This window comes from Mustela nigripes, chromosome 6, assembly GCF_022355385.1.
Source record: "Mustela nigripes isolate SB6536 chromosome 6, MUSNIG.SB6536, whole genome shotgun sequence".
Lineage (NCBI taxonomy): Eukaryota > Metazoa > Chordata > Mammalia > Carnivora > Mustelidae > Mustela > Mustela nigripes.
This window is the reverse complement of record NC_081562.1, coordinates 54,451,875-54,477,382: the sequence shown is the minus strand read 5'-3', so window position 1 is coordinate 54,477,382 and position 25,508 is coordinate 54,451,875. Positions and strand designations below refer to the sequence as shown.

At 38.1% G+C, this 25,508-nt stretch overlaps 2 protein-coding genes across 5 annotated transcripts in view; both read left to right on the top strand.

The window, feature by feature from the left end:
• STYK1 (serine/threonine/tyrosine kinase 1) overlaps window positions 1-3,119 on the top strand; it is a 39,744-nt gene extending 36,625 nt beyond the window's left edge. For all 3 annotated transcript variants that reach the window (XM_059404745.1, XM_059404742.1, XM_059404743.1), the window contains one exon: window positions 1,919-3,119. In XM_059404745.1, the coding sequence (XP_059260728.1) occupies window positions 1,919-2,123 (205 nt within the window). In that variant the 3' untranslated portion in view covers window positions 2,124-3,119. The remainder of the gene's footprint in view (window positions 1-1,918) is intronic.
• A 7,071-nt stretch (window positions 3,120-10,190) lies between these two features.
• On the top strand, window positions 10,191-17,959 carry MAGOHB (mago homolog B, exon junction complex subunit). Of its 2 annotated transcripts, none has more exons than XM_059402607.1 (5): window positions 10,191-10,355; window positions 12,375-12,433; window positions 13,368-13,478; window positions 15,860-15,942; window positions 17,611-17,959. In XM_059402607.1, exons 1-5 carry the CDS (start codon window positions 10,262-10,264, stop codon window positions 17,708-17,710), a joined length of 447 nt encoding a protein of 148 aa, XP_059258590.1. In that variant the 5' UTR covers window positions 10,191-10,261; the 3' UTR covers window positions 17,711-17,959. The 2 variants fall into 2 exon arrangements, with proteins under 2 accessions (XP_059258590.1, XP_059258589.1); XM_059402606.1 differs by having other exon boundaries at window positions 12,331-12,433.
• Window positions 17,960-25,508: the final 7,549 nt, after the last annotated feature.

The window sequence follows — 25,508 nt, the reverse complement described above, 5'->3', positions numbered from 1 at the left end:
TTTAACTTTTAAAAAATATTGACTGTTTTTCCAGTTCTGAGCAAATTAGAAGCCAACAAGAAGAAGGTGGGTAGCAAGAAATTAGAAAGATGGGAGAAGGAGTATCTAATAATGTCAGCAGAAGGGGAACAGCTGACGAGCCAGTGCAGAGGCAGAAAATGGGAAAATTAAAAAGCAAATTGGAAGGGGAGGTGAACCATGAGAGATTATGGACTCTGAAAAACAATCTGAGGGTTTTGAACGGGCGGGGGGTGGGAGGTTGGGGGAACCAGGTGGTGGGTATTAGAGAGGGCACGGATTGCATGGAGCACTGGGTGTGGTGCAAAAACAATGAATACTGTTACGCTGAAAAAAAAAATAAATAAATTAAAAAAAAGTATACACAGAGTTTTATAACCTATAATTTACAAAAAGGGAATTTTATAGACTATAAGAAAAGGTTAAAATATTTGTAAGAAGTCAGGGGAGAATATATTACTATAAGTTTCTGATAAAATTATTGCTATTTTTAAAATTCTTCAGCATTGAAAGGGTAAATTTCCATCACCAGAGTTCCTTACCAATAAAGTTATTGTATCGAGCAGATTATAAATGTTAAATACCAAAACTGTGTATATATATATATATATATATATATACACACACAACACACAAACACACACACAAGCATGGATACAGTATAATCATACTATCTGGGTATACTGGAATGATTATTGAAAAATATTTCTTATAGGTTTTTTTCTATGTGTAAAAATCTGTCCTTTATATATATATACCAATAAAGTAATTAGAAACTAAACTAGTCTTGCTACTTTACTGAGCATCGTTTACTTATCTTAAAATAGGTATAATGATAATCCTACCTCAAAGTTACTGTGAGGGTAAAATAAAATAATGCATTTCAAGTTCTACTACCATGCCTTATAAATAAAACAAGTAAGTTCTTGCTAAATGTTTCCAAGTGTTATTAAATTAGCATCTTTTATACAGTCTCATTGTACAACAATAAAGAGTATGGGAGACTCCGTGTGAGCTGAGGCTTATCATGGAAGGTTGCCTAGAAGAACTGTAGGAAATGATGACCATCAACAGGATGCTCAAGGAACTGGGCATTAACATGAGCAAAGACAGAGTTAGATGGGGTGAAGAAAGATGGTGTGTTAACATCTAAGGGATAACAAGACACTGACTTGTCTGGAGGAGAGGTGTTCAGTTAGGCAATGTTAGGTCTCTGAGGAAGAGAAGCTAGCAGGTAGGATGTCAGTTTTACATAGCAGACAGTGGGACACCCCTGTGGGTCCCTGAGAAGGATAAGACACCTGGATTGTAAACTGGATTGAAGAAAAGACAGCTTAAAGGTGGGTACATACTTTAGATTAAGGCAATTTCTTGGAGAAACAAAGTAATAAAGGAGGTCAATGACCTGGATTAATGAAAGGAAACATCTAATTAATTAGATTATTCAAAATTTGTGTGAATCATATTATTCCATAGTTTCTTATTTTGTTGGCTGTGAGGTAACTTGTACTGGGAGATACCTTATAGCTATGGTCTGCCATGCTACAAGTTAGTAACATCTAAAGGATAAGAACACTTCAGTTCTCAGAGTTTTGGGCAATAGAATGAAAAAAAAAAAAACAACAACGACAACACTGTTCTGTCATACTGATTCTAGTTTGAGAAAACTTCATTCGTTCTTCTTATAAAAAGGACCCTGATAAGAAGATGGTATTAAGCGATTTAATACTAAGAGGAGGAGAGGGAATATTATTCTCCAGGGAGAACAGGAGAGGACAATGAGAAGGAGATGAAAACTGCAGAGTTTGTTGCTCCTGTCGTTAAGGTTTGTAAGGAGAAGAGACACGTTCCTCAAACATCTGCCTTGTCAAGGAAGCCAGTTTCTCTTATCTCCTTTCAGGTATGGTCTTATGAAGTCTTGCTGGCGCTGGAATGAGGAGAGCCGCCCCTCACTGAGAGAGCTGCACTCACGCGTAGAAATCGCCACTCGAACTGCAGATGACAAAGCTGTGTTGCAAGTACCTGAGTTAGTGGTGCCTGAACTGTATGCAGCTGTGGCGGGAATCAGTGTGGACAGCCTCTCCTACAGCTACAGCATCCTCTAAAGATCCTGGGGAAAGAAACATTTATGGGTGATCACATGCTATTGGGATGGATTCATCCAAGAATTGGAGAATAGCTTTCTTAGTGGGACATAAAGGGAGAAATAGGATATTCCTCTACACATTTCCCTAGATACCTGAAATGATCCTAGATGAGGCTCTACACTCCATTTACCCTGGAGACTGAGAAGGAGAGTTTCATTTCTGCTGTCCCAACCCTGGAGTCCCAACCCTGGAGACCCATGGTAGATGAGGTGGATGGTCCCATTACAAAGCAAGTCTTAGGGATCTACAATGTTTGTCTGGCACTTGCACAAATAAGCTGGTCCTCCCACCACAGGCCGATGTCCACCTGAAGCATGCTTTTATCTAGATTATTTTAGGGTCCAGAGAAGTTGGAGTCAACTTAGGGAATAGAGAGTCAATAAAGAAGATGATGAAAAATAAAATCAAAGGTTCTCTTTGTTCAAGTGTACAGACATGGACCAGGGTCATCCTTCAAACAGAGGGTGGAGGAAGGAGATGAAGTTCCTCAGCCCTGGTCTGTTCATGTAGGACTGGAGGAGGACCACGAAGGAAAATTTCCAAGTTTCTTTGTGGGTATAGATAAGAGAGAGATGGCTTCTTTTGATCTACGAGACAAGTGAACTCTGCTGGGACTACTTTTAATTAGAAGCTGGAGGGGTCCTTTCATGATTAACAACATTCACCAGTTATTGTTCATCAGACTAGCTTCCTGGTCCCCATAAAACTAGGGAAATTGAGCCAAGAGAGTCCATTAGGCTGTTAGGAATACACAGTGGACCCTTGAACAACATAGGTTTAAACTATGTGGGTCCACTTATACATGGAGTTTTTTTCTTGATAAATACAGTGCAGGCTTATCAATGTATTTCTCTTCCTTATGATTTTTTTCTAGCTTACTTTATTATAAGAATACATTATATAATATATAGAACATACAAAATATGTGTTGACTGTTTTTGGTAAGGTTTCTGGTCAACAGTGGCTATTACTAGTTAAGTTTTGGGGGATTCAAAAGTCATACAGAGATTTCTGACTGTGCAGGGGTCGGCACACTTAATTGCTGTGTTGTTCAATGTACTATGTACTATATGTGTGTTTAATAAGTAAGAAATGTGAAAGCCAAGAAAGAATGCTTAGTTGTCCAGAAGGTCTTTGAAAGGATTATAAAAGGGTGCAATCTGAGACAGAAGGATAGTAGTTTCTGATTCAATCATTTATTGATGTACTGTGAAGTTTATTTAGTTAAATTAATATGTATTGAGTAAAGGAGGATTTTTCTTGTACACAGCTGCCAAAATCTCTACAATAGGGAGGATAAAAGTAAATAAATTAAAAAAGTAAATAAATGGAAGTTAATGTCAACAGAAAAATTCAAGAGACAGTCTACATTGTCAGAAAACTGATTCCTCATGTGTGAAGTGGGGATAATACCTACACATAAGGTTGTTGTGAGGACTGAACAAGAATATACATTTGTAGAGTATTGGGCTCATATGTGCTCAATAAATGGTAGTTTCCTTTCTTTTTCCATTCCTGTCCTAGAATCTTTCATCTCTTTTTCATATAAAATCTGCGGTAGCCAGAAAGAGAAGCTCAATGTGTCAGTCACACTGCACAGAAGGACATACTGAAGGATGGTATGGTACAAGTACCACGTGACTAAAATCATGAGCTCATCATTTTTGTATGAGTTTCTAGATGATGCTAGTAGCCTCAAACAATTTAAAAATACTGAAAATAACAGGGTGATGACAATGTACTTGAACATGTGATCTATGGTTTTAAAGAACACTCTGGGTGCTTCGGGAGGGACACTGAAGGCTACTGTAGGAAAGATTGGCAGTTGACAATTCTGTAGAAGTTGGAATCCTTATGAGGTCATGATTAGTCATCCAACTGAATAATGATTCTTGCCCCCGCAGAATACCACATGACGAGTAAGGATGCGAGTGAGTGTTAAGTTGCAATAGGGAGAAGGGAGGTAGAGGGCTTGGCACGTCATGATCAAGTCCTATGGAACCTCATTTTTGTCACTTGCCTGTTCATTTAAGTCAAATTTACAAAATATTTATGTATTAATTCAACTATTTAAAAAAAGGTGAGTGCTAGGTTCAACTGTGCAAGGCACTGTTGTACGTGTTGGATAAAACCGAGAGCTTTCGATTACAGTCTAGAAAGTAAGAGACTTTAGGTATATCTTTGTGTGGGTATAATTACAAATTGTAAGTGCTATGAAGAAAACCTGTAGGATAGTAGAATGAAATGTAAAATGACTTCCTGAAGAAATGGCATTCAAACGCAAACCTTAGGGGCAGGTAGGTAAACCTGACAAAGAGTGAGGAGAAGAGCCATCCGGGAGGGGAGTGGGGCTATAAGTATGTAAGTATATCTTGGGCAAGGAAAAAGGCAGGATTTGTTTGAGGAACTGCAAGTAGGCAGTGGATGGGGGCATAGTGAGGTTAGGAGGAAAGTGGTGCGTAATTCATCAGAGCACCGCTCTTTCATACTGTATGTTAATAGTTGTTTTGGTAGGAGGGGAAGCAGCAGACAATTCCTATTTAAAATTTTTACCCTTAATTTTATTTGTATTTCTGAATATAGGTTTAGAAAAATGGATAAAATAATTGTTTATTCTAAGAAAACTGGGTTTTCCCCCTCCCTCGGCCAGGCTTCCTCCAAAAGGGGGTTTATATTTTTGGCATTTTATCTGGACAGCCAATTCAGGCATTTCTGAACTAATGAGTGAAAAAGAGAATTAGAATATTTACCATTCAATTAACTTGAATCTGGGCTAGGATTTGTTTTATTGTTTTGATTCCACCCTCCTCTTGTTTTTCCAGTTTATGTTTTATTGTTTAAAAAGCCTCTAACAGCCAGGAACTAACCAAACGCCCACCTAGATACAGAGTCTAATTGAAAGTTGAAAATGTAGTTTAACTTAGAATAGTCTGAACCAGTAGTTTCAAATGACGCTCATGCAGAACACTAGTGTTTTTCAGGGTGGATTAAGGTGTTATTAAAATTGAATGACTTTTTTTTTTACCATTTTTAAAGAAAAAGTAAGGTAATGGATAGAATTTTCTTAACCTTGCTGTAATAATTTTTATTAAATTTTTTCTTTATCATAGCTCATTTAAAAAAGTATGGCAAATACAATGGAAACTGGGAGGATAGCCTTAATTTAGAGACTGTTTTTTTCTTGTTTTGGAAATAAGAGTTAGTGGTCATGCTATGTGTTGGAAGCATATGATATTGTCATATACTGGAAAAATTATTAGTCTGAATACTGGAATTAAATATATCTTCATGTCATAATAATCTAGCAATAGTGCCTACCACATAGGAACATAGATCTGAGAAACAATGGTATGAAGCTTTTGGTGTTTCTGCGTAATGGTATTTCTCTTATTAAAAATGTAATACCACTAAGTGGTTGCAAAGATATTTATTAATGTTCAAAACCCATAGAGAAGTCTATTTTATTTTTTTAAAGATTTTATTTATTGATTGATACATTTATTTATTTGATACTTTTATTTATTTGAAAGCAAGAGACTGCATGCATGTTTGCAGCAGAGGAGGCATAAAGGGAGAGGGACAAGCAGTCTCTGTGCTGATTGTGGAGCCCCACGCAGGGCTCCATGTGGGGCTCAATCCCATGACCCTGAAACCATGACCTGACCTGAAATTGGGTCAGAGGTTTAAGTGACTGAGCTACTTAGGCACCCCAAGTAGTCTGTTTTAGAAGAGAGAAGAGAAAGGTGGGTGAATGGCACACAAAGGCTGAAATAGACCATTTCATTCTGTCATTAAAAGTTTTTTGATTACCTTAGAATGTTGTTTTAGATTATGTAATATTCTTGATTTATTACTCTGATCCATTTAAGGGAATGAGATAGCCCTGGCAGCTTTTGTTCTGTAAATACAAATTCAAACTATTCAAAAGCTACTGATAAAGAAAACAAATGAAAACAACAACAACCAACAACAACACCTCTCCTCTTTAGTGGTTATCTCAGGAAATTCAGGACATAATTGTGAAAATTTTAAGTAAGAATGATTTGATAATTTTAAATAGGCAAAAGGCAAAAGAAATGTGTGAGGACAGAGCAGACTCGAGAGATCAAAAGAAGAGAGAATCTGAGATGCAGGAAAAATCAGAACATTTTAAAAATTAACACTTCTAAGAAATAATCATCTCTGACCATAGCCCTCTGACTTGATACATCACTGTGAAGCTGAAAGCAGTAAAGTTAAAATATCAGGGGAAAATCATTATTCTATCAATGAATATTGTGTATTTGATTAAATCATTAAGCCTTAATTTTGGCTGGAGTTGGAAATAAAATGTGTATTTCTTAACTACTTCAGAAGGATATTTTAAAGCTAATCACAGATAGGTTGCTTTGGCAAAGGCAGAAATAGTTTTTTATTTGGCTTCATTTAAGCTGCCCAAACATTTGTTTTCATAAATAAACTCTGGTGATCCCGGTAAGTATGCTCTAATTTGAACCCTACAGCAATTGAGATTGAGATTTCTCAGTGTTTGAAAAATATTTTCACTATTTCCAGCCCATGTAAAAGTATATGAAGTGGTTCTTAGGTAACTTCACTGTCCAACACAGTAGTCAAAACACACATGTAGCTAGTTAAATATTAATGTAAGTTCATACAAATGAAATAAAATTTAAAAAAATTTTCACTTCCTGGTCTCATCACTCATATTTTAAGTGCTCAAGAGCCGTTCAGAACATTTCCACATCTCTGTTGTATAACATCCAAGAAAAGACCACAAACCACAAAAACTTTATCACTCTGCAATCCTTATCAGATAGAAGAGAGAGTGAGGCTTATTTTTTTCATATAGATAAAGGATTAAATACATAATATTTTCACATTTCATCCTAAAAAGAGATAGGGTTAGAGCGGATTAGTCTCTACCTCAGAAGGGGATAAAGACAGTAATTGGCCTATAGATAAATATCTTAACACTGTGGATTCCACACTCACTGCTTACATCGTACTAAGTTCTGGTACCGGTACCGGTAGCTCGCTCTCTTACATAAGCATGAACATGAACACTGGCATGTGTGCCAGAAATCTGAAGGACATGCACTAGGGAATCTAAAGATATTGAATGAGTCTCCCTTCCAAAAACAAACCAAATGGATTACTTCTTATATTTTCAGAGCTACTATGGGATATTGTAGCCAAATTTCTGTGGGTTATTCTTGTAGTAAGTACACTGACCAACTCATCCCTGTTTGCCTGGGACTTTGCAGGTTTTAAAACTGAAAGTTCCACATCCCAGGGAACTCCCCAATCCTGGTCGAACTGGAACAGTCACCTTAGTAGTAAGGGATAGTGCTTTATGTCTTTTGAATGTTTTCCATAATGGCAGAATAATCTTTATATATTAACATTTATGCAATGGTCAATATAGATTGCTATATTGACAGTTATAGAAGTATTAATATAGACTCTACATAATCTGGCCCAGTCTGCCTTTCTAGTTATTCTACTTGCATGAACCTTATCTTCTAACTATAGTGATTTCTTCGCTTTCCCAAATCACACACTTTCATAACACTGTGCCTTTGCTAAGACTGTTTTCTGCCTGGAATTCTTTCCCTCCCTTTGAACATATACTGAACTTATTCAGTGAGGTCTAATTCAAAATGTACCCCTTGTCACAAACCTTTCTTGATACTTCCCTTTCTACAGTTTCCCCGATTCCCCAATAAAATGACTTGCTGCTTCTGCTGTCCTACCAGCATTTTAAAAATATTCTTTCCTTTACTTAACAATTGATAATTTATTAAAATGGCTGATTTAAGCATCTGCAATGGTGACTTCAACCTCACCTCCCAGCTCAATAATGATGGATGTAATCTGCTTAACAATTTCAGGAGGACTGTGCAAATCAAGGAGTATCCTGTGGATCCTCAGCTGAAAATGATCCCAAGTCTTAGACGTTTTTCTTGTAGTGATTCTCAAAGCCTTGACAGGCATCTGAACTGGTCTTTCACTTTGAGATTCTTTTCCTCAAGTCAGCACATACCTTCTCCAAAAATTTATCTTGTGGCTGGTTAGAGTAATTCTTTTTTTTTTTAAATTTTTTTCATTTATTTATTTTCAGCATAACAGTATCATTATTTTTTCACCACACCGTGCTCCATGCAATCCGTGCCCTCTATAATACCCACCACCTGGTACCCCGACCTCCCACCCCCCGCCACTTCAAACCCCTCAGATTGATTAAGTGAATTGCTACCTCTGATTCTATGGGTATCTTCCAAGTGTCTTTAAAAAAAGTCATGGCTGCAGTGTGGCTTCCTGACTGACTTGTTCCTCTGTGAGAGGGGAACAGTGATGAGTCAAGAGCAGGAGCGGGATATCCAAAGCTCCACTGATGCTGTGACTGCATCTTCCTCAAGGAACTAAAAGTATTCTTTCTTCTAACATTTGCTTCATTATGTTAATTTTCTACTGTTTGCTTTCTTCTTTGGACTAAAAGTGTAAAGGGCTCTATCATTACCAGCGTCCATGCATTTCTGGCACATAAGAAATACCTGTTTTGGACCGCCTGGGTGGCTCAGGGGGTTAAAGCCTCCAGCTTCGGCTCAGGTTATGATCCCAGGGTCCTGGGATCGAGCCCCGCATCAGGCTCTCTGCTTGGCCTGGAGCCTGCTTCCCTTCCTCTCTCTCTGCCTGTCTCTCTGCCTACTTGTGATCTCTGTCAAATAAATAAAATAAAATAAAATAAAATAAAATGCCTGTTAAAATCATTAGGTGTTTTATAAATTTTAAAGCTTATTATATATTTATTATCTCATTTGGTCTTCTCAACAATTCTGGAGGTTCACAAAGTCGATTGCAGGATATTGTAGGATATTCATTTGGCTGGTGAACAAAACCAGATGTAGACAGTGAATAAATAACCAAGGTTAGTAGATGGTGTAGTATGTGGTGGGAATGAATCCAGGTCTTCTGACTGACACTCTTCTAAATCTTGCTGAAGGTTAAAGGTCACCCAACAGAATTACTCTGCTGGTAAAAATGAAAAAAAGGGTGATCAATATTTCAAAAGTAGATTTTGTATAAAAGTTCACCTAGTCTTTCTACTTCCCCTTCAAAACCCATTCCACATTGCAGCGTTTTGTCATCTCCCCAATTTAATTCTTTCTGGTAAGAAACGTGGGTTGGGGCGCCTGAGTGGCCGAGTCCCTTGGGCCTCTGCCTTCAGCTCAAGTCATGATGGGGGGGGGCGAGTCCACAATGGAGCCCCACATGGGGCTTCCTGCTCCGCGGGGAGTCTGCTTCTCTCTGCCCCTCTCCCTGCTCACACACTCTCTCTCAAATAAATAAAATCTTAAAAAAAGAAAAAAAAAATAAGAAACGCGGGCTAAATCATTTGATCTTAAGTCAAACTGTCAAACTCCGTAGGCTACTAAAGATTAACCCTTACTGAATGATTCAAGTTTTACTATTAAGAGGAACTCTTAATGCCGTGACTGTCAGAGAGCTTCAGTTCTCCAATGTGCCTTTCAAATTTCAGACCTCTTGTCTGATGGATTCTTTCTACTTCATCTCTATTCCAGGCTTCTAGCTGCCGGATAACTAGCAGTCACTGCCCAAACGGGAAAGCTCCGGTCAGGAATCTAACTGGAGGCAAGGGTGATATTCCAGGTCAACCATTCGGATTCTGGGCTTTCTCTTTCTCCTTCCACCAGTTAAAGGGGACCGAGGCCACACCCACCTCGTGAGGACAGGATGCCGCGAGAATGAGACCCGAAAAGTAAGCGACTTGAAAACCTTAATTCTAAACCCATAAAAAATGCGCTCACATTTTCACACTTCTGTGTTTTACTAATATAATCGGACCTGTTTAATTTTGGGGGGAAAAATGTTCTTCCAACCCCAGTAAAGCAACATTCCTCTCGCCCTGGCGCCTCCAACCCTCTATAATGGGAAACTACCTTCCCGCTTTCCTTTGGTGACCTGGGACCCGAAAGGCGCGCCCGCAGTGACGCATTAATCCCGGGCGATGACGTCACTACCAGGCGCCCGGCGGCAAGTTGGCCGGGCCTTGGGCTGGCTTCAGCGGGGCAAAAATGTCGATGGCCAGCGATTTCTACCTGCGCTACTATGTAGGGCACAAGGGCAAGTTTGGACACGAGTTTCTGGAGTTCGAGTTTCGGCCAGACGGTGAGCAGAGGAGGGGTGCTGCGGCCGCAGTCTAGCGCGGTGCGCGGCTAGGGGAAGCGGGGCGGAGCGGACGCGGAGAAGGCGGGTGGAGTGAACCCGTTTCAGTGGCTTGCAGGTGTACAGTGGGGACTGAGGTCACTGCTAGAGCCAAAGTAAATCCGAACCGAAGACTATCAGAAGCATAAGTTGGTTGTAAGTGAATTCAGAAAATCGAATCCTGCCAGATCCTGGAAACTTGAACATAGGGTAATCAGAATCCTACTTTCAGCACACCGTCTGGGTTACTTGACGTCATTCTTGAACACTTTAAAGAACGTCCCACCCCGCTGTTGCGCAATGGATGCTTAAAGTCTTCCGGTGACCGGTAATTTTCGGACTCCCATTCAATCATTGTATTCAGGCAGACGCTCTATGTAAGGCCACGTGTCTAGGAAAAGGAGTGATACCTACTCTGCAGGAGGGAGCTCCGCGTGTAGAAAAATAAGTGTAGGGTGCTTAAATATAGTCGTTCCCCATAGGATGCAATAAGAATAAAAAGGGGAAAATAGTTAGGGGTACATGTAGGAGTCAAAGAAAGCTTCCTAGGGAAGGTAGCAGTTGAAATTGTAGCTGGTGCGCAGGGATGCTCTGGGGTTCTCAAACACCGTACTGGGGGCTCACAGCTGACAAAATCCAAAGGCAGAAAATCTACTGGTGGTGAGACAAGAAAGGAATTTATTTCGGAGAGGCCAGCATCGGGAAGACGGTGGACTAGCATCTCAAAGACTGTCTCCAAAATGCCAAAAATAGGTGCCAAAAAAAATGTGGGGCAAAGGTGGGTTTGAGATCATCATAATGTAAGTAGTGAAAGCCCTCTTTCAAGGTGAGCCTTGAAATGAGAATAGGTATTTTCTTGGCCTTCGAGGGGGAAAAAAAACATTCAGACTGCTGAAAGCATCATGAGCAAAGGGTGAGGTGGAACTGTGTGTTGACAAGTAGGTGCAGGATATTCTATCATTTGAGAGCCCTAATTCTCTTTAGAGAGTTACTGTAGATTGAACTCTGCTTATAATAAGGACAGTTCACCTGCATAGACTTTTGAGAGCTTTGTGAGCATTCTTTGAGTGTGTGTTATGTGCAGGGCAACACATAAGTACAAAAATTGAGGGTACAATAATGAGTAAGTCTCTTTAATTTCTCTGAAGGAGTTATGTCTTGGAGGGTGATGCAGACATGAACCTAGTCATAAAAACAGTGTGGATGTTAACTGGTGTATTAAGCTTTGGACAAAGTTCTGTGAAAGTGAAAAAAAAAAAAAAAGTAGAGAAGCATCACATTAGGCCAACTAGAAGCAGTACATAGTTCGTGTGCATCTTAGTCACAGTGCTAAAATAGTGGCATTGCTGTATTGTATACATATATTAATTTGAAGGAAGTAATTAAAAGAACATTTTGAAGTATTGGGGAAAACACGAGTATTGGAAGAAAGTAGACCTAGAGATGAATCTTTTTGACCCTGAGCAAGTTACTTAACTTTGTTCTCTCAAGTGTGAGTAGATGAGAGAATAAAACATTTTAAGGGTTGTTTTACCGATTAAATTAATTTTCTGGGTAAATCACTTAGGGCCAATACAGATATATAACATAGGCTTTAAAAGAAATGTTAGTTCCTTTTCAGGTTCCCTGTCTAGTTCATGACATAGCTTAAGCAAATGTGCCTTAAAAATGACCTTCCTCTTATACTAAATTATATTGAAGGTATGAAATATTTAAAAATTATGTTGAATATTTAAAAATTCTATTGAAAGCATGAAAGTTTTGAAAATGACTGACTTCAGTTGTAGCCAACTTCTTACCAACAAATATTTGAGTGTTTACAGGTCTAGCTAACATTGATCTTATGTTAAAAGGTGGAAATATTAATAAAAGTAGTACTGTAAAACAGTCTTTACCTTTGAAATTGCTTACAATGTCATATCTTTATTATTTTTTTTAGCAGTTTTTGCTGTTATAGAGTGAATTTTTTTCCGCTCCCCACAGGAAAGCTTAGATATGCCAACAACAGCAATTACAAAAATGATGTCATGATCAGAAAGGAGGTAAGTTCTTTTCAATTGTTTTATTTTTTTACACTTAGACCATTTTCTTCATGTCTTAAGAATTTACAAAAGTACATCTAAGGTTGTATTGCTGTAAAGAAGCCAATTTATAGATAGAAAAAGGAGTCCATTTAAATTAGATCTAAATGTAGCATGTGTAATTCCAAAGAAGCAATCTGAATATATTAAGTTGTCCCACCTTTGAACATATAATTTCATTCATTTCCTCCTTAGTTTTGTCTTTTTATCCCAATCCCTGCTTACATTAATTGATAGTCAAGATTATTTATTTATTAAAAAAAGATTTTATTTATTTATTTATTTGAGAGAATGAGAGAGGGAGAGGGAGAACACGAGAAGGGGGAGGGTCAGAGGGTAAACCAGTTCCCCTGCTGAGCAGGTAGCCTGAGGTGGGACTTAATCCTGGTTCTCCAGGATCATGACCTGGGCTGAAGGCAGTCACTTAACCAGCTGAACCATCCAGGTGCCCAATAATCAAGATTTAAACACAGTATGAATTTTAAATGAAAGGCTCAAAAGTTAGGGGTAAGAAAAAGTTCAGAGCAGTCACTGTAATGTCTACTTGTATCTGTTTGCCTCACAGATTTTCTGATATCATTGTTAACTATTCAGAGGTATTTGAGTCCCATGTTATAAAGGCAAAATCCAGGGTTTTAAAAGGGGCTATTTAACTTATCTTTTTTTTTTTTTTTTTAAATTTGGAGACAAATACATATTAAAGGAGAGGGAAAGCGAGTTAATAAAATCTTAAGGATGAGTGATTCTCTCCCATCTTGTATTTTGGTATCAGTATTAGATTTTTCTGTGGCAGTCTCTTTGAATATTTAGGGTTTGTCACTTTGTATGTTATTTCATTCGAGGAATTGTGGGAAGTAATATACATTGCAGAATTTTTATTGTAATTTATTCTCAGGCTTATGTGCACAAGAGTGTAATGGAGGAACTGAAGAGGATTATTGATGACAGTGAAATTACAAAAGAAGATGATGCATTGTGGCCTCCCCCTGACAGAGTTGGCCGACAGGTTTGTATTCAGTGGTTCTTCATGTGCACACATGGTAGAAATTGGTGATATAATTTTTATGTTTCTCCTTATTTATTTAGCATAGATCCTCACTGATTCTTTGGTTTTTCATTTAGTAGGCACCCAATTAAATACTCTTTAATTTTATTTTACTTAGTCTCATTTTCTGTACTGCCTCTGAATAGGAAAAGAGTCAGTACAGAGCTCTAAATTTAGACTTCTCTCTGACCAGTCTTCTCTGTAGCCTCACCAGTTAAAGTTAGGATGTTTTCCTGTTATGGATAATTGCTATTGAATATTAATTACTTCTATTAGGAATAACTACAGCTGTTTGTGAAATTCAAGAGAGGATTATTATTTATTTATTTTTTAAAAGATTTTATTTATTTATCAGAGAGAGAGAGAGAGCACAGGCAGACAGAATGACAGGCAGAGGCAGAGGGAGAAGCAGGCTCCCTGCCGAGCAAGGAGCCCGATGTGGGACTCGATCCTAGGATGCTGGGATCATGACCTGAGCCGAAGGCAGCTGCCCAACCAACTGAGCCACCCAGGAATCCCGAAAGGATTCTTATTGACTGTAGAATTTCACCTTCTTGGTTTTCATAATGTTGAGAACTCTTTACTTGCACCCTTATGCCCAGAGAAGGATTTGATTGGTTTCTCTGTTCAAACTGACCATTACTTTTGCCTCCTATTCCCTATGGAGTAATTAATGTTTCTCAAAGGGCTTTTGGAGAAGTTTGAAGGCTTAATTTCACTTTGTAGAGAGACAGTTTGATTGGGTTTTTTCCAACTCTTAAAGAAATGAGATATATCTCCTGGAGGAAGAAACACTTAATTTCACTTTTGTATATTCCTGAGGATTATACTTAATATCCCCTTTGACTCGGCAAAAATGTGGAGAAATCAAATAAATGGTGACATCCTGTAGCAGTCACTTAACTCCTCTTCTGTTTGAGGAAGCATTTAGGAAAGCAAAGGTAGAGTTAACAGAATTTATGTTCTGCATTGTAAATACTTCTAAAAAGTAAATTTAAATCTCGGTTTGTTTGTTGCAATAAGTACATACATACTAAAAAACAGATAACAGCAGTAAACCTTTAATCTCTTTTAGACTCAGGGAGAACCCAGTATTTTCATCTAGTTTTTGATATGTTCATGTGTCTTAGTGGGGAGGGGTAGGTATGTTCCAGAAATCATCTATTGGATCTTTGAGTCAAAGATTTTTTGATCCTTTGAGAGCGTTAGTTAGTCTCTGTTTTTTATGTGCCAAAAACTGTACATAATTAGGTCTCGTAATGAAGTACAGAGCTAAGATCATCTTTATTGGCATTTGTTATTTAACTCGGTAAATCACTGTAGACATAGACACTTAATTATTGGTTTTAGATTTGCAAATAAAATCTAGAAAAATATTTCTTCAATAATTATGGCACACTAGGAATGACTACAGTGTGTCATATTTGTTTTACTAGGTCTTAATTTTCTTTTTTTTAATTTGACAGACAGAGATCACAAGAAGGCAGAGAGGCAGGCAGAGAGAGAGGGGAAAGCAGGCTCCCTGCTAGCAGAGAGCCCAATGCGGGGCTTGATCCCAGGACTCTGAGATCATGACCTGGGCCGAAGGCAGAGGCTTAACCCATTGAGCCACCCAGGTGCCCCTAGGTCTTAATTTTCAGTGCTTTGTGAAGTCAAACCAAGGTGTCTTTCAGTCTTAACAGCCGAGGATTCAAATACCAATACCTTTGCTTACTCATGGTTGTAAATACATCATTGTTTTTTCCCTATGCTTTATGCGTCTGGTATTGTGCATTTATAAAATACTCTGAGAAGGATGTCTTAGGGCTTACAGAGTATGTTTGTAAAGTCCTTAATGGCAGGATCTCCTACCTAGTAGATGCCAAAGCGATGCTGTTAGTATTACACATTTTATTTATAAAGTCTGATAGAAAGATTAAATGTGCTTGTATTTATTTATTAAAAATAGGTTTATACCCATATTTACACAATTGTGCTTCAAAGTTGTATCTTTAGTTTTTACTGATTTAAGAAATATTTGTGTGTACTCTTACATATATCATTCATATTTATGGTGTCTTCTTTCTGAGATTTCTGGAAAGCTATTCTTGGTTGATCCTAATACTGGGGACTCCTGAGCAGTTGATGAGGTTTTTATTTTACAGACAAAGTTTATGTCTATCATTCTTTTCCATTTGTTTCCTTCTCCTTTTCTTTTCTTTCCTTTTTTTTTTTTTTTTTTTCCCCTCCTCTCTGACTGCTGGAAAACTTGCAGCTAAATTGGGACCTCTTGGTAACAAGGATTAGACACCATTGAGGTGGAGTTTTACATTAACTACAGCAATCTATTTTATTTTTTTCAGGAGCTGGAAATTGTAATTGGAGATGAACACATTTCTTTTACCACATCCAAAATAGGTTCTCTTATTGATGTAAATCAGTCAAAGTAAGTATGCTAAAGTATTTTAACTAATTGATGTAATTTAGAGATGTCTGTATGGCTCAGTCAGTTAAGCTTCTGCCTTCGGCTCAGGTCATGATCCAAGGGTCCTGGGATTGAATCCCACATCCAGCTCCCTGCTCAGTGGGGTAGCGGGGAGCCTGCTCCCTTTGCCTGCCGCTCCCCTGCTTGTGCTCTTTCTTTGACAAATAAATAAAATCTAAAAAAAAAATTGACATAATTGATTTGAGAGGCTCATTTTAGAACAGTAGCCAGTTTTCTAGGATTATTTCAGTGGCCACTTAATCAGTTTATTCTGCAGATATAATTCTGACTTTTATGTCATTAAAGACTTCCTGTCAAAGTGATTAGCAGTTTATTTTTCTGATTGTCAAAAAAATTTAATCTGACCACTTCATAACAAGTGGGCAAATTTTAATAGCTGTTTTTGGTAAAAATCTGGGTAGGGTTTCATAAAATTTAAAAGAAATCCTTATTGGATTATATCAGCCTCATTAGCCTAATATTGCATCATTCTCCTCCTTGAGTTTAATGTGCGAAATTGAAGGAAATCAGTATAACTTAAATGTGCTTTTAGCTTCTTCTGTCTTCCCAAGTTTGTTTCCTTTGGGCCTTTGTAGGACATACTATTGTTTTTGCCCCCCAAATTTCTGTGCTTCCACTTCTTACTCGTGTGCCTCAAAATGTTTTCTTAGTGCTCTGTCATTTTAAATTGTAAGAACTTACTTGTTTGCTTTTCTGGTTTAAATGTGAATTTCGTGAGAACCTTGTTATGTCACCAAAGTTAGCACAGTGCCTGGCACACAAGAAGTGCTTTGTAAATATTTATTAGAGGAAGGAAAAAAGGAATGAATGCATAGTAACTATTGGATACAAAAGACTGTGTTTCTAAAAGATCAGTCAGATACTTTTGAATTATCAAGATGATTTTCCCACAGTTGATGAGGATGTGGTGTTCATACCCTAACTGGGATTTAAAATTGGTACAGGGTTTTTTGGGAAGCGGTTTGGTAATTATGCATCAAAAACTGCTAACATTTCATTTTTTAAAATTTATTTTTATTTAAATTAAATTAATTAACATATAATATATTATTAGTTTCAGAGGTAGACTGATTCATCAGTCTTCTATAATACCCAGTGTTCTTTCCATCATGAAGCTGCTAACATTTTAAATTCATGGTTGCTGGGGGTGGGGGAGGGGTAACTGGGTGATGGACATGGGGGAAGATGTGTGTTATAAAGAGGGGAAAATAATGTTAAAAAGGGCACAGGGAATGATTTTATGTATGAAAATAGAGAAATGCCAAAATATTTATAGTTATCCTGTGGGGAATGACATTTTATAGTATTATGAGGATTATTTTTTTCTATCTTTATAATTTTACCTGCTTTATACATTCTTACTATGTATAGCTATTTTTTTATAAGGAAATAAATACTAATATAAAATTATTATTACTAGTGAAGAGATTTATATATTTTTTAGAAAAGACAAATGGTGATCAGTATGTTCATTTTAGTTTCAGCAGATCCTTCCTTTCTCCTGAATTCTTTTGTTTTGGTGTGTGTTTTGTTTTTGGGAATTGACTTTAAAATTATGTTTCATCTTAGGAACAAAAAAAAGTAACTTTTACCTTTTTTAAATTTTAGGGATCCTGAAGGCCTTCGAGTATTTTACTATTTGGTGCAGGACCTGAAATGTTTAGTTTTTAGTCTTATTGGATTACATTTCAAGATTAAACCAATCTAAATTGTATGTTTTTGAAGCTGTTTTTATATTTAATTAAGGGATGGGTTTGTCATAAACACTCTTGGGATTTTTATAAATGTGAAGGTTTTTTTTTTGTATGCCAACTAACAATAAGAAAATACATAAACAGGCTTAATGGTTATTCTCAGCTTGGGTCCAAGTGGTCTGGATAGTTCTCACACATGAAATTCTGTAAATAAAAGCAACCTTTTGTTGAAAGTTTGCTGTAATAAAACATATCAAAGCCTGGATGGAGAGTGGGTTTTTTGTTTTCTTTTTTTTCAGAAGGCTAAGTCTTTTTATTCACTTTAAGGTAATAAAGAATTGTTCTAGTAGGTACATCCTATGGTAGAAGTTCTTTCAGGCAGAAATGTGATGCCAGATTTTCATCATTTAAAGGCAATTGCAGATGTCTTCTTACCTAATGGTCTGTAATTTTTTTGGTGCCTATAGAAGTTGTTTACAGAAGATTCTGGATTTTTCACATGTATCCCAAACCCCTCAGGAATTCTTAAAATTTAAATATTTTTGGTATAATAAGTAATTGTCTAAAGAGTTATGAGTCAGGTCAGCACCCCAGTTGAAATACATCTTCTATTATACCCTTATTCCTTATTTGACAGTAGATTTTTGTCTATAAGATATTTCAGAATATATTTTGTGTTTCTGTAGGAATTAAATGAGTTCTCAGCATTACAAGTTATTTAAAATCGAGACTTTAATGCATGTGTGTGTGTATCTGCACTATTAAGAGCATGGCTCAACTTATGATTCTCAGTTTCCTGCAACCTCTTTCATTAACTTCCCCTGGTAGTAACTATGGCCCTGGGATTGTTAATCTCCCATCTCTTAGTAGTGATAGTTCACTTGCCCTGGGATGTCAGGACTGACCTTATTGGGAAGAATTGATCTCTGAAGGTTTGCCAGTTTCCTGAGCTTGGTTCTAGAGTGGGTCTGTCCAATAAACTTCTTTGACATAATAGAGATGTTCTATATCTGTCGACCAATAAGGTAGCCACTAACTACTACACGTGGCAACTTAAGTACTTGAGATGTGGCTAGTATAACTGAATTTATAGTCCTATTAAACTTTTTTCAAGATTTTATTATGAAAAATTTCAAGCATAGAAGTTATAAGAATGTAAAATGAATACCCATCTGTCAATTCAGTTCTTTAACTATTTTTACTGAAGTAAGTCTATTCTAGATCATGTCCTGTTAATTTTTTTTTTTATTTTTTTTTAAAGATTTTATTTATTTATTTGACAGACAGAGATCACAGGTAGGCAGAGAGGCAGGCAGAGAGAGAAGAGAGAGGAGGAAGCAGGCTCCCTGCTGAGCAGAGAGCCCGATGCGGGACTCGATCCCAGGACCCTGAGATCATGACCTGAGCCGAAGGCAGCGGCTTAACCACTGAGCCACCCAGGCGCCCCTGTTAATTTTTCACGTAAGAATAAAATGGTGTAATTGCTGTTAACCAACCACTATTTTTTTTATTGCTATTTAATTTGATTAAATTTTGATAGTCAGTGTGCCCTGTGTCTACCCTTCAGATATTGTAGCTCTAGAGCTTGTCTTGGCAGCCTGTTTGCCATGGAGTCCTGTCTGATCTTTGACACTGCATGAACATCCATGGCCATCCTCAAGATTTGTCCTAAAAAGTCACCTGATCTCACTGTGCAAGACTATACTGGTTATCACCTCCAGGTCTCTTCAGGAAATAAACATTTCTCTTCAAGTTGTAGACCTTGATGGATATGCAATGTCAAATCACATTGTAATTTTCTTACACTTAGATGTCAACCTCAAGGAGAAAGGGAGAAATGTTTACTCTTTGATCTTGTGGGCCCACAATTTTGTTTTGTTTTGTTTTTTGTTTTAAATAACCCATATTATTTATTTTTAACCATATATTTGCCCTTTACTGTTTACTACTTCCTCCATTTACATTCTTCCACCTAGGATTTTTTCCTTCTGCATGAAGAACTCCTTCGGTGGATATCTACAGGATAGGCACCAACTTCTCTTAGGTTTTGATTAGCTGAAAATGGTGTTTTTTTTTTTTAATTTTTAATTTTTTAATGAACATATAATGTATTTTTATCCCCAGGGGTATAGGTCTGTGAATCGCCAGGTTTACACACTTCACAGCACTCATCATAGCACATACCCTCCCCAGTGTCCATAACCCCAGCCCCCGTTCCTGACCCCCCTCCCCCCAGCAACCCTCAGTTTGTTTTGTGAGATTAAGAGTCACTTATGGTTTGTCTCCCTCCCAATCCCATCTTGTTTCATTTATTCTTCTCCTCCCCTCTTAACCCCCCCATGTTGCATCTCCACTTCCTCATATCAGGGAGATCATATGATAGTTTTCTTTCTCTGATTGACTTATTTCACTAAGCATAATGCCCTCTAGTTATATCCACATCATTGCAAATAGCAAGATTTCATTTCTTTTGATGGCTGCATAGTATTTCATTGTGTATATATACCACATCTTCTTTATCCATTCATCTGTTGATGGACATCTAGGTTCTTTCCATAGTTTGGCTATTGTAGACATTGCTGCTATAAACACTCGGGTGCACGTGCCCCTTCGGATCACTACGTTAGTATTTTTAGGGTAAATACCCAATAGTGCAATTGCTGGGTCATAAGGTAGCTCTGTTTTCAACTTTTTGAGGAACCTCTATGCTGTTTTCCAGGGTGGTTGCACCAGCTTGCATTCCCACCAACAGTGTAGGAAGGTTCCCCTTTCTCTGCATCCTCACCAGCATCTGTCATTTCCTGACTTGTTAATTTTAGCTATTCTGACTGGTGTGAAGTGGTATCTCATTGTGGTTTTGATTTGTATTTCCCTGATGCCAAGTGACGTGGAGCACTTTTTCATGTGTCTCTTGTGGGGCCACAATTTTTGGTTGCTCCTCCAAATAACCATTCTGTGGCTCCTCAGTAAGACATTGAGTGAGTAAGATGATCAAGATGGAGCAAAGTTGGGAGAAAGTTCTTCATTCTCTGATGTGTCTTCATTCTCTGACTTCTCTTTCATGCTGACTTGTTTTGTCTGTCTCCACTGTCTACTGAGTTTCTTAGATTCAAACCAAGATTGGAGGCTACATCATCAAGATAAATATTTTATATTGTCTCTGATTTTCTAATATCTTGTTTGAACTGGCTCTTAATTGATTATAAGCCGTTGGTGGACAATGACCACTAAAATTTTGTATAATACTAGTTTTATATGAAACTGGAAGGTTATAGCACTCAGGTCAACAGATACACATTCCCTTCCCCCTCACCCTGTAAGCAATAATCAAAACTTATTTTCCAGGTATTGGTTTTGTGCCCATCGTTCCTTTGGCCCCTTTATGGGATGGAGTGTTGTTTCCTAGCATCTAGCACAATATTTTTCATAGAGTCAGTGCTTTGTAAAAGTATTGAGGTGGTTGTCTTTTGTACTTACTGCCATCAGATTATTTTGTCTCTGTAAATTAGTGTGAAGGGGAAGAGGTTCATTTCTGCTGCTATGGAAAGCCTTTCAGTCACCATGAACTTTGCATAGGCCCATACTCCTGCCAGAGTTGTATATTCAGACACCTTGGATAAAGATGTGTCTTTTGGATGTGGTCCAGCTGTGATCCTAATTTCTCAAGTAGAGCACTGTAACTTTGCTCAAACAAAGCAGTAGCTAATGGGACAGCAGAGAGGACTGTTGAGAATCCGGATGATCTGCCTGCCTCCACCATTTAATTTAATTTATTTTATTTTGAGTTTCTGAGGTTTGTGCCTCTGCTTCTTATAGTTAAGAGTGCAGATGGGTAGAGCACCTGGGTGGCTTAATCATTAGGCATCTGTTTTCGGTTCAGGTCAGGATCCCAGGGTCCTGGGATCGAGCCCATATTGGGCTCCCTGCTCCTTGGAAAGCCTGCTTCTCCTTCTCCCACTCCCCCTGCGGGTGTTCCCTGTCTTACTGTCTGTCTCTGTCAAATAAATAAATAAAATCTTAAAAAAAAAAAGTACAGGCAGGTATTTTACCAAATGATGCTGGCTTTATATTCATATGGACAGTTTTAATATAAATTGAATGATAGCTGAGATTCTTTATTTTGTATATCCTGTTATTAGATTATTCTGTTTTGAAATATATGAGACTTGTGAACATGGATTGTGCTGTAAGTTCAAGTACTGATTCCTGTAGTTTTTTAAAAGACTTTCTTGGGAGCAATTTTAGGTTCACAGAGAAAGGAGAGGAAGGTACAGAGATTTCCCATATATTCCAGCCTGCACACATGCTTAGCCTCCACCAGAATAGTACATTTGTTGTATTTGATGAGCCTCCATTGACACATCATTGCCTAAAGCCCAGAGTTTCCATTAGGGTTCGCTCTTGGCAGTGTTTGTTCTGTGGGTTTAGGCAAATGTATAATGACATATATCCTTTTTTATAGTATCACAGCTAGTATTTTCACTACCCTAAAACTCCTCTGCGCTCTATCCATATCTCCCTACCCTCATCACCAACCCTTAGCATCACTGCTACTCTTTGTATTGTCTCCACAGTTTTTTTCCCATAATGTCATATAGTTGGAGTTATACAATATATAGCCTTTTCAGATTGACTTCTTTTACTTCTTTCACTTACATATTTAAATTTCCTTCATGTCTTTTATGACTTAATAGCTCATTTCTTCTTAGTACTGAGTAATATTCCATTGCTTGGGTGGACCTCTGCTTATCCACTTATCTAGTAAAAGACATCTTGGTTGCTTCCAGGTTTTGGCAATTATATAAAGCTCCTGTAAAAATCTATGTGTAGGTTTTGGGTGATCATCAAGTTTTTTGATTATTTTAATAATTGGCTTCCTATCATATGGTAATGAGCTAGAATAGAATGTCCACAAAATTTAATGAAAAAATAAACAACAGGTAAATGAATGATTTGAGGGTAAGTTCAGAGTCTAAACCATGTAAAATAGTGGAGGGAACACTAACTGAAACATCAGAAATCTCAATTATGCCCCTACTTTGCAGACTTAACTTTCCTTTTCCACCTGTGAGTAGACAGGTTACCTTTAGTGGCAGAGAGTCCATGTGGCCCCTGAAGTCCTTTTTTTGCCATAATTTTTTCAAGCTTATTTCCTGAGTTGGTCTTCTCATTTAGTTATTTAGAAATTGGAGGAAGGATGGGTATTGTTTGATAGACTGCTAGAGGGAAGTTGGGCCCTTATAAAGGATTTTACCTCCAGAACATTAGAGCCGATTTTATTGTAAAGACAAGGGCAGATGAGGTAGCTAGTTAGAGGAACAAGAAACCTCAAATGAGGTCTTTTGAGTTTTTTTTACATCAAAGACCAGAGAATTAGCATTGCTCAGTGCCCTAAAGTTTAGGTATGAAGTCTAACTGTGGAGGTGGGAACCTGGTGAGGTGAGGTACTGCTCTTAGAGGGATGCAGACCATCCTTCCGTAGAGGCTGATGTTGCCTCTAGATATCTTTCACTTTGGTCTGAAGTGGAAGAACAGCATGCTGCTGTGAAGTGATAAGCCACTGAGGTTTGAGGTGTTACCAGAAAGTTTGAAGGTGTGACTAGAAGCTGTGAGCTAAGCTAGTTGACAACGTTAATAATTGGTCAATAATGGTTGGGGTACAATGTGTGGTTTCCCAAATGAAAACAGGCTTTTACAGCAAAACAGCTAAGAAGTAAATAACTACATGCTTTATATATTCGTAGTGTGTATGTGTTATGTGTGTCTTGCACATAAAGTGAATTTAGACGACGAAGTACAGGAACATTGAAAATATTTTTCAAATTTTTCATCTTTCTGTTTCATGAACCAGTGGTTTTTCAGATGAAGTTTGGTGCTTCCCATTTTGTGCTGCTTTGATCAAAGGGCCATGCTAGGAGTTTCAGTTAGTGCCACCTGAAGTCAGTGCAACCACTATCTGATGCTGCTTGTCTTCTTTAAGAAGAGTTTTGCCTCTTCAGAAATTCGAGATTAGTAACAAAGAAACCAAATAACTAGAGCTTGGAGGGAGCTGCTACACAATTTGCTTACCCAATCATTCATCTCCATTGCTTTTCTCTAAAACTGAAAAATCAGATTTTCTAGTCAGTTCCTTTTTTTAAAAAATTTCAGAAATTATAGTTTATTTCATTTTATTTTTATTATGTTCAGTTAGCCAGCATATAGTAAGTGTTCCATTAGTTTTTGATGTAGTGTTCAACAATTCATTAGTTGGGTATAACAACCAGGGCTCAACCCAACACATGCCTTCTTTAATACCCATCACCTGGGCATCCCATCCCTCCACCCCCACTCCTCCCTGTAACCCTGTTTGTTTCCGTGTGTCCAGAGTCTCTCACGGGTTGTCACATTCTCTGATTTCTTCCCATTCAGTTTTCCCTCCCTTCCTCTGTGGTCCTCTGCGCTATTCCTTATGGTCTACATAAGAGTGAAACCAATTCCTCTTCACTTGCTCCATCTTGTTCATTGAGTGCACATGTCAGCATCCCATGTCTTGTCTGTGCTGCAGTTACGAATAAACCAGACAGACGTGGTATTCAGCTTACAGAGGATAGACAGCTATGGTGGCGTAAAACAGTGTTCTGTACCTGGCCAGCGTGCGTCATGGGAACTGACTCCCTCGCTCCCATCAGCTCTAAGGATGGAAATCAAAACAGAATAAAGGCTCAGCATTACTAGTGACTGCATTGGACAGTAAGGTGTGAGTAACGGGGTCTGAGGTCACAGAATGAAGGTGGCACTATGCTGCCACATATTTCCAGCTCCTCAACTGTATTCATGTGCCCCCTGCCCCTCCCCACCCCTCTCTTCCAAGCCTGACATGAGGACAGAGAAACCAGCTCAGCCTGTCAGGATTTCTACTTTGCTGTCCTAGCACTTGCACTATTTATAGAACCTTGGGAGAAAGAGGGAAAAAAATGAATATTTGTGTATTTTGAAGTCTGAGAAATCCTATCTATTGCTACTCTCATTGAATTCTCCCAAGCTTATGAAGTGAGTGATATTCTTATTGAACACATGAGGAAGGGGTCTCAATCGGGAGTGACTTGTTGACATTTTTACATCTAGGGAAGATTTGAACCTTGGACCTCAATAATACTCAATATTTAATGAGCCTGATTTAAACATGGATCAAGAACTAGCAATAATATATCTTTGGGCAAGTCAATGAACTTCTTAACATTAGTTTCTTCATATATAAAATGGGGGCAATACTAAATAGCTATCAGCGTGGGGAGGTTTTGATAAGGTTATACATACAGTGGGTCCTTCAATAAATGACAATGTCTCTCTCTGCCACCTTTCCGATCACCATTAATACTGCTCACATCCCTACTCCCTGATTCTCTCAGCAGTTGTTTTATCTACCTATCATCTGTCTGTCTATCTATCATCTATCAATTTATTTATATTCGGCATTAGGATAGAGGGCTAGGATCTTTCTCTGTTTTGAGATTAACAAAGCCAATCCAGGATTGGAGTAAAGAAAAAAAAATGTCCAGCAGCTGGTATTCTTGAGGTGTCCAGATCCAACCCATGAAGCTCTGCTTATATTATTGAATTAAATTAGCATCTGGGAGGTATTTCAGCTGACTGCCTGCACATGAAGACAAAGTGGTGATCAGAGATTAAGGTTGCTTTGTGTGTGTCGGGGGCGCCTGGGTGGCTCCGTGGGTTAAGCCTCTGCCTTCTGCTCAGGTCATGATCTCGGGGTCCTGGGATCGAGCCCTGAATCTGGCTCTCTGCTTGGTGGGGAGTCTGCTCCCCACCCCC

What these genes read in the sequence shown, in the direction of transcription:
- MAGOHB (XM_059402606.1), top strand. Translation starts at nt 10,195, where the DNA reads ATGACGTCACTACCAGGCGCCCGGCGGCAAGTTGGCCGGGCCTTGGGC. An exon ending in GTTCGAGTTTCGGCCAGACG is followed by an intron (nt 10,356 to 12,330) that starts GTGAGCAGAGGA and finishes TATTTTTTTTAG; the next exon opens with CAGTTTTTGCTGTTATAGAG. An exon ending in CTGACAGAGTTGGCCGACAG is followed by an intron (nt 13,479 to 15,859) that starts GTTTGTATTCAG and finishes TATTTTTTTCAG; the next exon opens with GAGCTGGAAATTGTAATTGG.